This window comes from Pan paniscus, chromosome 9 (assembly GCF_029289425.2).
Source record: "Pan paniscus chromosome 9, NHGRI_mPanPan1-v2.0_pri, whole genome shotgun sequence".
Taxonomy (NCBI): Eukaryota; Metazoa; Chordata; class Mammalia; order Primates; family Hominidae; genus Pan; species Pan paniscus.
Genome location: NC_073258.2, coordinates 11954368 through 11968360, shown reverse-complemented (window position 1 = coordinate 11968360; position 13993 = coordinate 11954368). Strand labels below are relative to the sequence as shown.

Genomic DNA, 13993 nt, shown 5'->3' with positions numbered 1-13993 from the left:
CTGTGAGGGCTGGTACGACAGTCAGCCTCCCTCCTGGACTCTTGGTTTCCTCATGTAAAAAACGGAGGTAGTAAATCCCATATGTCTCACAAAATTGTTGTGAATATATAAAAATATATGGAAAAGCACTTACTCTGTACTTGATATACAACATCCTTTCAATATGTGTATTAGGTTACATTCCATTACATTTGCGATATTTTCTGCACCATTTCCCCCCACCCGCCCCCCCACCAATTTGATAAATAAATATAAAAGTAACATTTTAAAAATTGCTGTATTCAAAATTAATAATAAACTTTGGGGTAAATAAGCTTTAAAACAAAAGTACATAAGCAAAAATAAATAATTTACACCAACCCACTAACCTAATTTTCAGAGTAAAGCCATTTCCAATTACAGTACTGTTATCCCGGGCACCAGCCTGTGGTTAAACTTTGATAATTCATTATTTTTAAAAAACAGTAATAAAAATTGAATACTAAGCAAAATCTTTAACAAAACCACTGGATTTGACTTTTTAATTTTAAATAACCAAATTTTATAATTTTGTACATAATTCAATGTAATGCCAATATAATTAGCATTTCAGCTTGAAGAGCTGGTTTTTAACAGGGATGGGAAACTATAAATTATTCAAATAGTCTGCAAACCATGAGATACAAATAGAAATGGACAAGCATATAGTAGAACAAAAACCGCAGGCACTCTACTAACTGGGGAAATATCTGAAGGCTTTACACCCTTTATTATCCATAATGGCTTTTGGAATTACGATTGTGTGACATATAGAACCTTTGATATTTTAGATACAGCCTTTATTTTTTTTTCCACGGGAAGTTAAAAATCCATCATAAGTCTCCATAAGACTTTACTAGTCTTGCATGTAGACTCTAGGAGTTTGTGATCTGATAAAAGAGTAACATGAAAATTTACTGTATTGCCCTAATTTCATACTTCCTTGTACACAATGAATCACTCTGAGAATCTATTCCAAGGGTTATATACACAAAAGTGTCAAGAATAAAATGTTCTCCACTCTTGCATAAAAATGTGTACAGTGTATCAGGAATGGAAAACTTCTAATTTTCCTGGGCCCGGGCTTCATGGATTTCTGCTGCCAGAAGATGAAAGACTCCTTCTCCTTTATTGCTCCATTGTTCTGAGGATTAATCATCCAACCCTGGCGTTTCTCCTTGTTGGATTCTAGACGCTATTCTGATGGCTTCTTCCAGAGATGGCTGTTCTCCAAGCTGAAACAGGAACACACATCAAACGCTAACAATTCAAAAGCCACAGTCAAGAAAATGCCAAAGAAATGTTATATGCCAGAAGTGAAACTTCTCTCTGTAATTATGACACTTGGGATTGTTAAAATACTACTGCTAACTCAATCATTAAGAGAACAAAACAATTTCCTGCAGGGGAGAATAATGCAATGCAATTTCTTTTTCTTTTTTGAATTTCAAATCCTATGTGCAGCCAGGCCTGGTGATATGATGAGGTCTCAGCGGGGCATGGTGGCCCATGCCTGTAATCCCAACACTTTGGGAGGTGGAGGCAGGCAGATTGCTTGAGCCCAGGAGTTCGAGACCAGCCTGAGCAACATGGCAAAACCCCCCATCTCTACTAAAAAAATACAAAAATTGGCTGGGCGTGGTGGCTCACGCCTGTAATCCCAGCACTTCGGGAGGCTGAGGCGGGCAGATCACGAGGTCAGGAGATTGAGACCATCCTGGCTAACACAGGGCTAACCCCATTTCATTTCTACTAAAAAATACAAAAAAAATTAGCTGGGAGTGGTGATGGGCGCCTGTAGTCCCAGCTACTGGGGAGGCTGAGGGAGGAGAATGGCATGAACCCAGGAGGCGGAGCTTGCAGTGAGCCAAGATGGCGCCACTGCACTCCAGCCTGGGTGACAGAGCAAGACTCCGTCTCAAAAAACAAAAATTAGCTGGGCATGGCAGCGTGCACCTGTACTCCCAGCCTGCCGTGCCTGGCCTGCAATTTACTTGGGATTTTGATAAAATCTTCATACAGTCCGGCCATGGTGGCTCATGACTATAATCGTAGCACTTTGGGAGGCTGAGGCAGGAGGATCACTTGAGCCCAGGAGTTCAAGACCAGCCTGAGCAACATAGTGAGACCCCATCTCTATTTATTTTTACATAAATAAAAACTAAAAAAAAAAAAAAAAAAAAAATCATACATGCAAGAGACAAAAGATGCTTACCTCAGCCAACAAAAGAGAGCTTCTTGAGCCTTTAGCTTCTATATCCATAAACTACATAAAGCCAACAGCTGACATTTCCTGGAGTGTGCTCTAACTCTTTATCAAGTAAACACGTGGGCGGAAAAAAAATCTCCCTAAGGACAGGTAATCTGCACCTAGCCCCTAGGGTTCTATTTTACTTTACATTCTAATTTTTTTTTTGAGACAGGGTCTCGCTCTGTTGCCCAGGCTGGAGTACAGTGGTGCGATCTTGGCTCACTGCAGCCTCAACCTCCCTTGCTCAAGTGATCCTTCCACCTCAGCCACCTGAGTAGCTGGGACTACAGGTGCACACCACCACACCTGGCTAATTTTTGTATTTTTGTAGAGATGGGGTTTCGTCATGTTGCCTGGGCTGGTCTCTTATTTTTTGAGATGGGGTCTCATTTGTTACCCAGGCGGGAGTGCAGTGGCACAATCTTGGCTCACTGCAGCCTCAAATCTCCTGGGTACAAGTAATCCTCCTGCCTCAGCACCCCCCAAGTAGCTGGGCACTACAGGCAGCCGTCACCACACCCAGCTAATTTTTGTGCTTTTTGTAGTGACGGTTTTCACCATGTTGCCCAGGCTGGTCTCTAACTCCTAAGCTCAAGCTACCTACCTGTCTCAGCCTCTCAAAGTGCTAGGATTATAGGGATGAGCGACCATGCCCGGCTGCACCTAAGATTCTAAATTCTCTGCTTCCCAGAGAATGATTCCTTCTAAGTCTTCTGACATTCCCCACTTTAAAATGGGGGCTGTGCAAGGATTCTCAGAGGACTTATTTAGGATTTGTGTTTCCACTAGGTTTTTCTCTAAGGAGTAGCTCTTAAGTGCTTTATAGACCCCTGCCTAATTAGACTTTTATTCTGAGAGTAAAGATGCCTGGGTGGGTGCACACAGGGATATATACCTGAAGGTTTTTTTTCTTGCTATAAATTCCCCTAGAATATGCAAAGATGGGTAGAGAACAAAGTGCTGGTCTCTTTGAGTCCACCTCAAATACACCGATTTCCTTAAAGTAGGCTAGGTGATAGAGATTATTCTACACCTTGCCTCCTGTAAAGGTTATACACGAAGCACAGTGTACAAAGTTGAAAGCTATGAGCAGCACTGCTGTCGACTGAGGACAGTATGCCTTGGTACTCACCTGAACTGCAATCTGGGTGCCATTGGATGTTGCTACTAAGGTCAGAGGTCTGGTTTCTGTGGTTACTAAGTGATGGCTATGCTGCTGGTGCCCCATTTCTGATGAGGCAGTATGGAATGCTGCCAAGTCTTGAGCTACAATTGCAACCTTAAGCAAAACAAAACAAACCACACACATGAAGAATTAAACCTGCGATTTAAATAGGTTAAAGTCCACTTAATACAATGGATTTCTTCAAATTGAAAAGGAAAAACTCCTCTGACCATAGACTTGTCAAAGCCTATATTGAAAGGAGGTTTATTTGAGGAAGTTGAGGCTCATTATCTAAGGTTATGAAGTGAGCCAACGGCAAAATAGGGTAGAGAACACTGGAGAAATGGATCTGCTATGCCAGGCCCCATTAGCCAGGGAGATGCGGCTGTACCTAGATTCTATTACCCCTAAGTGACTGCTTGGGAAGTTATGTATGTGGACTAATTTGCACCTCAAATGTCCATTTTTTTTCCTGAGATTGGCTCATAGGAGAAAATAAATGATTTTTTTCCTCTTTACTTGTTGTATTTAAAATTAGATTTCCATTTAACTAGGAAAACTGGAAGGACCAGTGGTATTACTGACAAACAGCGTCTCATCTCATACTCATTTCCCATTTTAGACTCCATGGAATCTTCCCATACTCCTCTTGCAGCATCTAGCCAGGAGGATTAAAAGGGCTTTTGTGGCTCTTATACCACAAGTACAACTTTAAAAAAAAATGCAGATAACATGGAAAATGGCAATTAACTATTTCTGTTAGATGATATTCTAAAATTTTACTCAGCCAAATTCAGAGAAAGAATAGATTAAAAATGAAAACTGCTGTTTTACTTGGCTATTCATCCACTAAAAATGCTACATTTTAAGCTAATAGATATTTAGCTTGGATCAATCCCAGTAATGTTCCCTAATTCTATAAGAAAAACAGATTTCATTCCAGCAATGTCTAAGTAGCTTATATTGGGCTAACCTTCCTGCAGATAACAATTATAAACCCTTGACAAAAATATGAAAAAGCAACTATATGAAGGCTTTGAGGAGCAATGAAAAGCAGGAATAAACTAGAGGGGATTCTCAAAAGAAGGGAGTCACACTGTGTTATATCTGTGTTTAAATAGATTTCACACTGAGGGCACTACCCAGTTTGAGCAGCCTGGGGCAACTTAAGGTTAAAGATAACGGAGTCCAGGGCTGCCAGAATAGCAGTACAGAGAAGAATAGCCCAGAAAGCAAAGAATTTGAGTGGGAAGCCCCCAAATCTTTGTATAAACTGTCCTCAAATCCTTTTTTTTTTTTTTTTGAGGTAGTCTCGCTCTGTCGCCCAAGCTGGAATGCAATGGCTTGATCTCAGCTCACTGCAAACTCTGCCTCCCAGGTTCAAGCGATTCTTCTGCCTCAGCCTCCCGAGTAGCTGGGATTACAGGCATGCGGCACCTCACTCGGCTAATTTTTGTATTTTTAGTAGAAACAGGGTTTCCCCAAGTTGGTCAGGCTGGTCTCGAACTCCTGACCTCAGGTGATCCACCCGCCTCGGCCTCCCAAAGCGCTGGGATTACAGACGTGAGCCCCCGCGCCCAGCCAGAATTATTATTATTATTATTATTATATATTTTTTGAGACGGAGTCTCACTTTGTCGCCCAGGCTGGAGTGCAGTGGCGCCGTCTTGGCTCACTGCAAGCTCCGCCTCCCGGGTTCACGCCATTCTCCTGCCTCAGCCTCCCAAGTAGCTGGGACTACAGGCGCCCGCCATCACGCCCAGCTAATTTTTTGTATTTTTTAGTAGAGACGGGGTTTCACCGTGTTAGCCAGGATGGTCTCGATCTCCTGACCTCGTGATCCGCCCGCCTCGGCCTCCCAAAGTGCTGGGATTACAGGCGTGAGCCACCGCGCCCGGCCTCAAATCCTTAAGACCCCTCAACACAAATATTTCCGGTTTCCAACAACATTCCAACAAGACTGGCAAAGCAGCATCTAGAAGGCTGAGAAACTAAGGAGAGCTTTCAGTGCAACTCACCAAAGAGAGACGGAATTTGAAGTTTCAATCTTACCAAGTTAGGAGGTAAGATTACGTCCCAGGACTAAATATTCACCCTAAGACCTAATAGCAACACTGAAACAGACCTGCCTTAACAAAGTACAAAACCCAGCCACAACACGTAATTTAACTAGCTAATAGAAAAAAAAATCAATATTCTCCAGAGAAAGATAACAAAATTCAGAATCTCTATAATGTGTCATCCACAAGGTCCAGAATGCAATTTTAAAATTACAATTGCTTAGCCAGGCATGATGGCTCACGCTTGTAATCCTAGCACTTTGGGAGGCCGAGGTGGGCGGATCACCTGAGGTCAGGAGTTCGAGATCAGCCTGGCCAACATGGTGAAACCCCACCTCTACTAAAAAAAAAAATACAAAAAATTAGCTGGGCATGGTGGTGGGTGCCTGTAGTCCCAGCTACTCGGGAGGCTGAGGGAGGAGAACCAGGTCAAACACAAATTAATATACATTCTCCATCTGAAGAACCTTGAGAAAGATTGTTAAAAACCCCAAATAGGCCAGGTGTGGTGGCTCACACCTGTAATCCCAACACTTTGAGAGGCCAAGGCGGGTGGATCACCTGAGGTCAGCAGTTCGAGACCAGCCTGACCAACATGGTGAGACCCGGTCTCTACTAAAATTACAAAAATTAGCCAGGCGTGGTGGCCGGTGCTTGTAATCCCAGCTACTTGGGAGGCTGAGGCAGGAGAATCGCTTGAACCCGGGAGGCGGAGGTTGCAGTGAGCCGAGATCATGCCATTGCACTCCGGCCTGGGCAACAAAAGCGAAAACTGTCTCAAAAAAACAAAAAACAAAAAAGCCAAATAGATTCCCAGCAACTTGTAAGACAACACCAAGTTAATATACATATAACTAGAGTTCCAGAAGGGCAGTAGACAATTTAAATTTTTTTTTTTTTCCAGAAGCAGTGGCTTGTACCTGCAGTCCTAGCTTCTTGGGAGGCTGAGGCTGAGGGATCCCTTAAGCCCAGGAGTTTGAGGCCAGCCTGGGTCCCAGCTACTCGGGAACACTTGCCTCAGCCTCCCAAAGTGCTGAGATTACAGGTGTGAGCCACTGCGCCCAATCCTTATTTCCTTCCATTTACTTTTTAGAATTTTTCTTAAGGTAGAAACTAAGATCATTGAATTTAAACCTTTTTTTCCCAACACAAGCATTTAAAAGAAGTTTTCCTCTAAGAATTGCTTTACCTTCCACTGACTTTTTTTTTTTTTTTGAGACAGGGTCTCCCTCTGTCGCCCAGGCTGTAGTGTAGCTGTGCTATCTCAGTTCACTGCAACCTCTGCCTCCTGGGCTCAAATGATCCTCCCACCTCAGCCTCCTGAGTAGCTGGGACTACTGGCATGCGCCACCACACCTGGCTAATTTTGTATTTTTAGTAGAGATGGGGTTTCACCATGTTGCCCTGGGTTGGTCTTGAACTCCTGACCTCAGGTGATCCACCTGCCTCAGCCTCCCAAAGTGCTGGGATTACAGGCATGAGCCACCGCACCCGGCCCCCAGATCCTATGTATATTAAAGGGATAATAAGGAAATAGTATGAACACCTTTATATCAATAAATATGAAAACTTAGATGAAACAGACAAACTAACAAAAACAAAACTTAGCAAAATGGATACAAAAAAACATAGATAACTTGAATAGTATAAATCCACTTAAAAACTTGAATCCATAGTAAAAAACAACAACAACAACAAAAAAAAACAAAAAAAAACCTCCCCAAAAAGAAAACTCTGGGCATAGATGGTGGTGTCCTAATTAACTCTATCAAGCTTTTATGGAGAAATAATACCAATCTTACACAACTATCAGAAAATAGTACAGAAGAGAACACTTCCCAACTTGTTTTATGAGGCAAGCCTAACCCTGATATTGAAACAGGAGATGAAACTTTTTCTTATAATTTCATAATAAATTATAGATCAATATGGTTCATAAACATTGACACCAAAATCCTTAACAAGATATTAGCAAACTGTCACAGAGGATTTTAAGGGCAGTAAAAATACTCTAATAGAGTATGATCCTCTATTGATAGATGTATGTCATTATACGTTTGTCCAAACTCATAGAATGTACAACACTAACAGTGAATCCTGATGTAAATGATGGACTCTGGGTGATTGTGATGTGTACGTGTAGGTTTCAACAACAGTAACAAACGTGTTCCTCTGGTGGGGGTGTTCATTATGCAGGAGGCTATGTATGTGTGGGGGCAGGGAGTGTAAGGGAAGTCTCTGTACCTACCTCTCAATTTTGTGGTGACCTATAACTGCTCTAAAAAATCGTCTTTAAAAAATATTAGCTAATTGAATCCAGCAAAATACAAAAATACATCATAACCAAGTGATATATTAGCTTTTTTATATGTAAATTAAAACCACAATGATAGACCACTTAACATCCAGTAGAATGGCTAAAACTTTAAAACAACTCCAAATGTTGGTGATAATATGAAACAAACAGAACTTTTTTATTTTTTATTTTTTTGAGACGGAGTCTCGCTGTCACTCAGGCTGGAGTGCAATGGTGCGATCTCAGCTCACTGCAACCTCCACCTACGGGGTTCAAGCAATTCTCCTGCCTCAGCCTCCTGAGTAGCTGGGACTACAGGTGCACACCACACCATGCTAATTTTTTGTATTTTTAGTAGAGCCAGGGTTTCACCATGCTGGCCAGGCTGGTCTCGAACTCCTGACCTTGTGATCCACCTGCCTCAGCCTCCCAAATTCCTGGGATTACAGGCATGAGCCACTGTGCCTGGCCTCTTTTTTATTTTTTTTAGAAAACAGGGTTTTGCTCTGTCATCCAGGCTGTAGTACAATGAACATGGCTCACCAAAGCCTCAACCTCCTGGGCTAAGTGATCCTCCCACTTCAGCTTCAAGAGTAGCTGGGACTACAGGCATATGCTGCCATGCTTTGCTAATTTAAAAAAAAAAAAAAAAATTGGACAGGCACAGTGGCTCAGCACTTTGGGAAGCCGAGGCGGGTGGATCACCTGAGGTCAGGAGTTGGAGACCAGCCTGACCAACATGGTGAAACCCCGTCTCTACTAAAAATACACAAATTAGCTGGGCATGCTGGTGGGTGCCTGTAATCCTGCTACTCAGGAGGCCGAGGCAGGAGAATCACTTGAACCCGGAAGGCGGAAGTTGCAGTGAGCCGAGATTGGGCCACTGCACTACAGTCTGGGCGACAGAGGGAGATTCCGTCTCAAAAAAAAAAAAAAAAAAAAAATTGGTGGAAACAGTGTCTTGCTACATTGCCCAGGTTGGTTTTAAAATCCTGGGCTCAAGCAATCCTCCGACCTTGGCCTCCCAAAGTGCTGGGATTACAGGTGTGAGCCACTGCGCCCAGCCTATTTTTTAAAAACGTTTTAACCACAAGAAGCAGCACTGAACAAATGTAACTCTTAGACATTGCTAGTGGGAATGTATGATGGCCCAGCCACTTTGGAGAATTGTTTGGTACTATCATAGAAAGGTAAATATGCCTCTATTCTATGACCCAGCAATTCCACAAATAGGTATTTATCCAAGACAAATGAGAGTATATGTCTACAAACATACTTTTACTGCCATCTTATTCATAATAGTCAAAAACTGGAAGCATTTCAAATGTTCACCAAGGGGAGAATATATCAACAAGTTGTGGTATATTCTTACAATAGAACACTGCTCAGCAATAAAAAAGAATGAACTGTTATTACATGCCAACAATGTGAATAAATATCCAAAATGTTAAGTAGAAAAACCCAGACACAAAAGAGTTCATACTGTGGTTCCATTCATGTAATGTTCAAGAATAGGCAAAACTAAGCTGGGTGCGGTGGCTCACGCCTGTAATCCTAGCACTTTAGGAGGCCGAGGCGGGCAGATCACTTGAGGTCAGGAGTTCGAGACCAGCATGGCCAACATGCTAAAACCCCATCTCTACTAAAAATACAAAAAAATTAGCCAGGCGCGGGAGGTTGCAGTGAGCTGAGAACATGCCACTGCACTCCAGCCAGGGTGACAGAGTGAGGCTCTGTCTCAAAAAAAAAAGGCAAAACTAATTCAATCACAACAGTTTTTGCCTAAGGAGAGTGAGTACTGACTATAAAGGAATCACAAGGTAACTTTCTAGCGTGATAGAAATGTTCTACATTTTGTTTAGGATGTTAGTTATATGGGTGCATATTTAACATAACTCATTGAATTGTAAATTTAAGATCTGTGCATTTCATTGTTATGTAAATTTTACCTCAATTAAGAAAAAACCAGATTGCAGGCAAATATGAAAAACAGGTTTAACTTCACCAGTGGTCAAATGAAAATAAACAGAATTTAACTTTTTCTTGTTAATTCTGTAAATATTTTAAAAAATCCTCAATGCAAGAGTACAGTGAAAAAGAAAGCTTTTAGATCCATAACATGATTATTAAACCTTTCTGAAAAATAATTTGGCAATATGTAACAAGCAGCTTAAAACAGCTTAAACCGTTAATACAAAAATTTGTTTCCTATGAAAATAACCAGAAGCTTTTTTTTTTTTTCTTTAAGACGGAGTCTCACTCTTTTTGCCCAGGCTGGAGTGCAGTGGTGCAATCTCGGCTGACTGCAACCTCTGCCTCCTGGGTTCAAGCGATTCTCCTGCCTCAGCCTCCTGAGTAGCTGTGATTACAGGCGCCCTGCCACCACGCCTGGCTAATGTTTTTGTATTTTTATTAGAGACGGGGTTTCACCATGTTTGGCCACGCTGGTCTTGAATTCCTGACCTCAGGTGATCCACCCACCTCGGCCTCCCAAAGTGCTGGGATTACAGGCGTGAGCCACCGCACCCAGCCTGCATTTTCTTAATGACTAATGATGTTGAACATCTTTTCATGTGCTTATTGGCCATTTACATCATTTTACATTCCCACTAGCAGTATATGAATATTCTAGTTGCTCCGCATCTTTGCCAACATTTGGAGGTGGTGGTGGTGGTTGTTTCCCCACTAGTTTCTTAGGAGAAATCAACATTTGGTTTTGTTAGTCTTTGATTTTAGCCATCTTCTTGGGTTTGAAATGCTCTCTCATTGTGATGTTAATTTGCATTTCTTTGATGATAAAAGATGTGCACTTTTTGAGTTATGTATCTTTTGTGGGAGGTCTGTTCAATGAGCAACGGAATGATCTGTACATTTTAAAACACTTTTTTGGCTCATTTTTAATGGTTGTTCATCTTTTCATTGTTGATTTGTAGAAGTTTGTTGCACATTCTCAATACAGTCCGTTTTTAGACTTATATTCAATATAGTGTGTGTATATGGTGTGAATATCTTTTCCTCAGTCTGGGGGTTGTCTGATCTTTTTCTTAACAGTGTCTTTTGGTGAGCAGAATTAATTTTGATTAAGTCCAATTATCAGTTTTTTTCTTTCATTGTTAGTACATTTTGAATACGGTCCAAGTAATCTTTAAGGTTGCAGAAGTATTTGCCTCTCTTGTCTTCTAGAGGCTTTATGATTCTGAGTTTTGCATTTCAGGGTGTATGAGACCACCAACTTCATTCTTTTTTCAAGAGTGAGACTCAACATTGGCCTTTAGCACAGTACAAGAACAGTTTTTAAATATATTACATTATTTATTTTAAGGGAAATGAAAATTAAAACTACGAAAAATACATCAGATTGGCAAAAATTCAAAAGTTTGATACTATCATGGTGACTATGCTGAAGGAGAAGAGGCACTATCAAACCCTGCAGGTAAGAATGGAGACTGGCACAACCCTAGAAGGGAAGTTTGGCAACACTGATCACAATTACGAATACATGTATCTTTGCACCAGCAATCCTGCTCTAGGAATTTATCTAGCATATCTACTCACACATATATATGCAAAATCACATGTGCACAAGGTTATGTGTTGTTTGAAATAGCAAAAGACTTTAATTGCGGCACATCCATACAGTGGAATACAATGCAGCTTAAAAAAAAAACAGAATGAGGAAGTTCTCTATATAATGAAACAGAAAGATTTTGAAGATGTTAAGTTTAAAAGACAACAACAAGATGCAGAACAGACTAGTTTACTATCATTAAAAAAAAAATGGAGGCTGGGCATGGTGGCTCATGCCTGTAATCCCAGCACTTTGGGAGGCCAAGGCCTGGGCAACATAGTGAGACTCTTTCTCTACAAAAAATAAAAATAAAAAATAAAAATTAGCCAGGCATGGTGGTGCACACCTGTAGTCTCAGCTACTCGGGAGGCTGAGGTGGGAGGATTGTTTGAGCCTGGGAGGTTGAGGCTGCAGTGAGCCATGATCGTGCCGCTGCACTCCAGCCTGTCTCAAAAACCAGAAGAGAGCTATTATGTTAGCTGTGGGCTAGTTAACAAAAAAGGTAGGGGGAGATGACTATTTACTTATTTGTATTTGTTTGTATATGCTTAATGACTGGAAGAATACACAAAAAACTGATAAAAGTTGATTATCTGTGGAGGCAAGAACAAGTTGATGAAGGCAGGGGTGGGATGAAGACTTTTCATTACACACCTGTATATATTTTTTTAGTTTTAAACCATATGAATATATGACATATTCAAAAAATTAAATAGTAAATTTTGCAAGTATTTCCTAAGTATCTGATAATGATGATAATAGGAATAGCTACCACTACTGAACACTTAATATATATGTGGGCTGAGTACCTTATATACATTATCTCAATCAATCCTTATATCAACCTTATGGGGTACATGCAACTAGCACCCTACTTTACATATGAGGAAAAACAGGCTCTGAGGGTTAAGTAGCTAAGAAGTTGCAAAATATTAGTCACTCCCAAGTTTGTGTGCTTAACTGTTGTACCACATTGCATATCTATGTAACAGTTTTGGTACTGATATATGTATTGATTGACATAACAGAAAAAAGTAATTACCTGTTGCCCTTCTGTACCCTCAGCAGTAACCATAGCAACAGAGTGTGTTCCTGCTGAGGAGATGACTGCATCATGGGCGGGGACTGTGATGGGCGTGCCATCCTGCGTTACCATTGTGATGGTGTTGCCAATGGCCTGCATGTCAGCTTGAGATATGTTGACCTGCAATACAGTGAATTTTACAAAGCAGTCAATGTTTCTTGTTATAGCTGACAATCTTCCATAAGGACTGGGACTAATGCTTGTATAAGTTTGCCCTGTGGATGTAAATAAGCCTTTTAGAATGAAATAAACTCATTCAGTCATCAGAAAAATCAATACAATATTTCTTTTAACAATTCTTATATTTTTATTATTTTTTATTATTATTATTTTTGGAGACAAGGCCTCACTCTGTTGCCCAGGCTGGAGTGCAGTGATGCAATCATAAATCACTGCAGTCTAAAACTCCTGGGTTCAAGTGATCCTCTAGCCTCATCCTCTTAAGTAGCTGTGACTATAGGCATGACCCATTGCTCCCGACTGATTATTTGTAATTTTTTTTGTAGACATGGGGTCTCAACATGTTGCCCAGGCTGGTCTCAGACTCCTGGCCTCAAGTGATCCTACCACTTCAGCCTCCCAAAAGTGCTGGGATTACAGGTGTGAGCCACTGTGCCCGGCAATACAGTATTTCTTTTCTTTTCCTTTTTTTTTTTTTTTGAGACAGAGTCTCGCTCTGTTGCCCAGGATGGAGTGCAGTGGCGCAATCTCTGCTTACTGCAAGCTCCGCCTCCCGGGTTCATGCCACTGTCCTGCCTCAGCCTCCCAAGTAGCTGGGACTACAGGCACCCGCCACCACGCCCAGCTAATTTTTTTTTGGTATTTTTAGTAGAGAGGAGGTTTCACCGTGTTAGACGAGCCAGTCTCGATCTCCTGACCTTGTGATCCGCCCACCTTGGCCTCCCAAAGTGCTGGGATTACAGGCATGAGCCACCACACCCGGCAATACAGTATTTCTTAATTGCATTTCCTCCTCTCCATTCCTGTTGCTAATTTAGATCCTTATTTTTCTCCCATCTGAATTTCTACGAGAATCCAACTTCTCTCCAGGTATCCAGTCTAACCCTTCCCTAACCATCCTCTATGTTGACATCTTTCTAAAACAAAACAAAACAAAATCTTATTATGCTCTCTGCTGCTGAAATCCCGTGACTGCCCATCACCTATAGTTCAGACTTTTTTTTTTTTTTGAGGAGTTTCACTCTGTTGCCCAGGCTGGAGTGCAATGGCATGATCTCGGCTCACCGCAACCTCCGCTTCCTGGATTCAAGCAATTCTCCTGCCTCAGCCTCCCGAGTAGCTGGGATTACAGGCATGCACCACCACACCCGGCTAATTTTGTATTTTTAGTAGAGATGGGGTTTCTCCATGTTGGTCAGGCTGGTCTCAAACTCCTGACCTCAGGTGATCCGCCTGCCTTGGCCTCTCAAAGTGCTGGGATTACAGGCATGGGCCACCGTGCCCAGCCCAGACTTCTTACATAGCATTCCTGACCTTTCATGACCTGGCCTTTACCAACTTCCCCAGGCTCATCTTCCACTGCTTTTAAAC

General features: G+C 41.6%; 1 protein-coding gene across 11 annotated transcripts in view; it reads right to left on the bottom strand.

The window, feature by feature from the left end:
• Positions 1 to 493: 493 nt before the first annotated feature.
• ZNF143 (zinc finger protein 143) overlaps positions 494 to 13993 on the bottom strand; it is a 64191-nt gene continuing 50691 nt past the window's right edge. For all 11 annotated transcript variants that reach the window (XM_055094091.2, XM_055094092.2, XM_034932125.3 and 8 more), the window contains 3 exons: positions 12401 to 12562; positions 3402 to 3548; positions 494 to 1253 (listed from right to left, as the gene is read on the bottom strand). In XM_055094091.2, coding sequence (XP_054950066.1) covers positions 1170 to 1253; positions 3402 to 3548; positions 12401 to 12562 — 393 coding nt within the window. In that variant the 3' untranslated portion in view covers positions 494 to 1169. The remainder of the gene's footprint in view (positions 1254 to 3401; positions 3549 to 12400; positions 12563 to 13993) is intronic.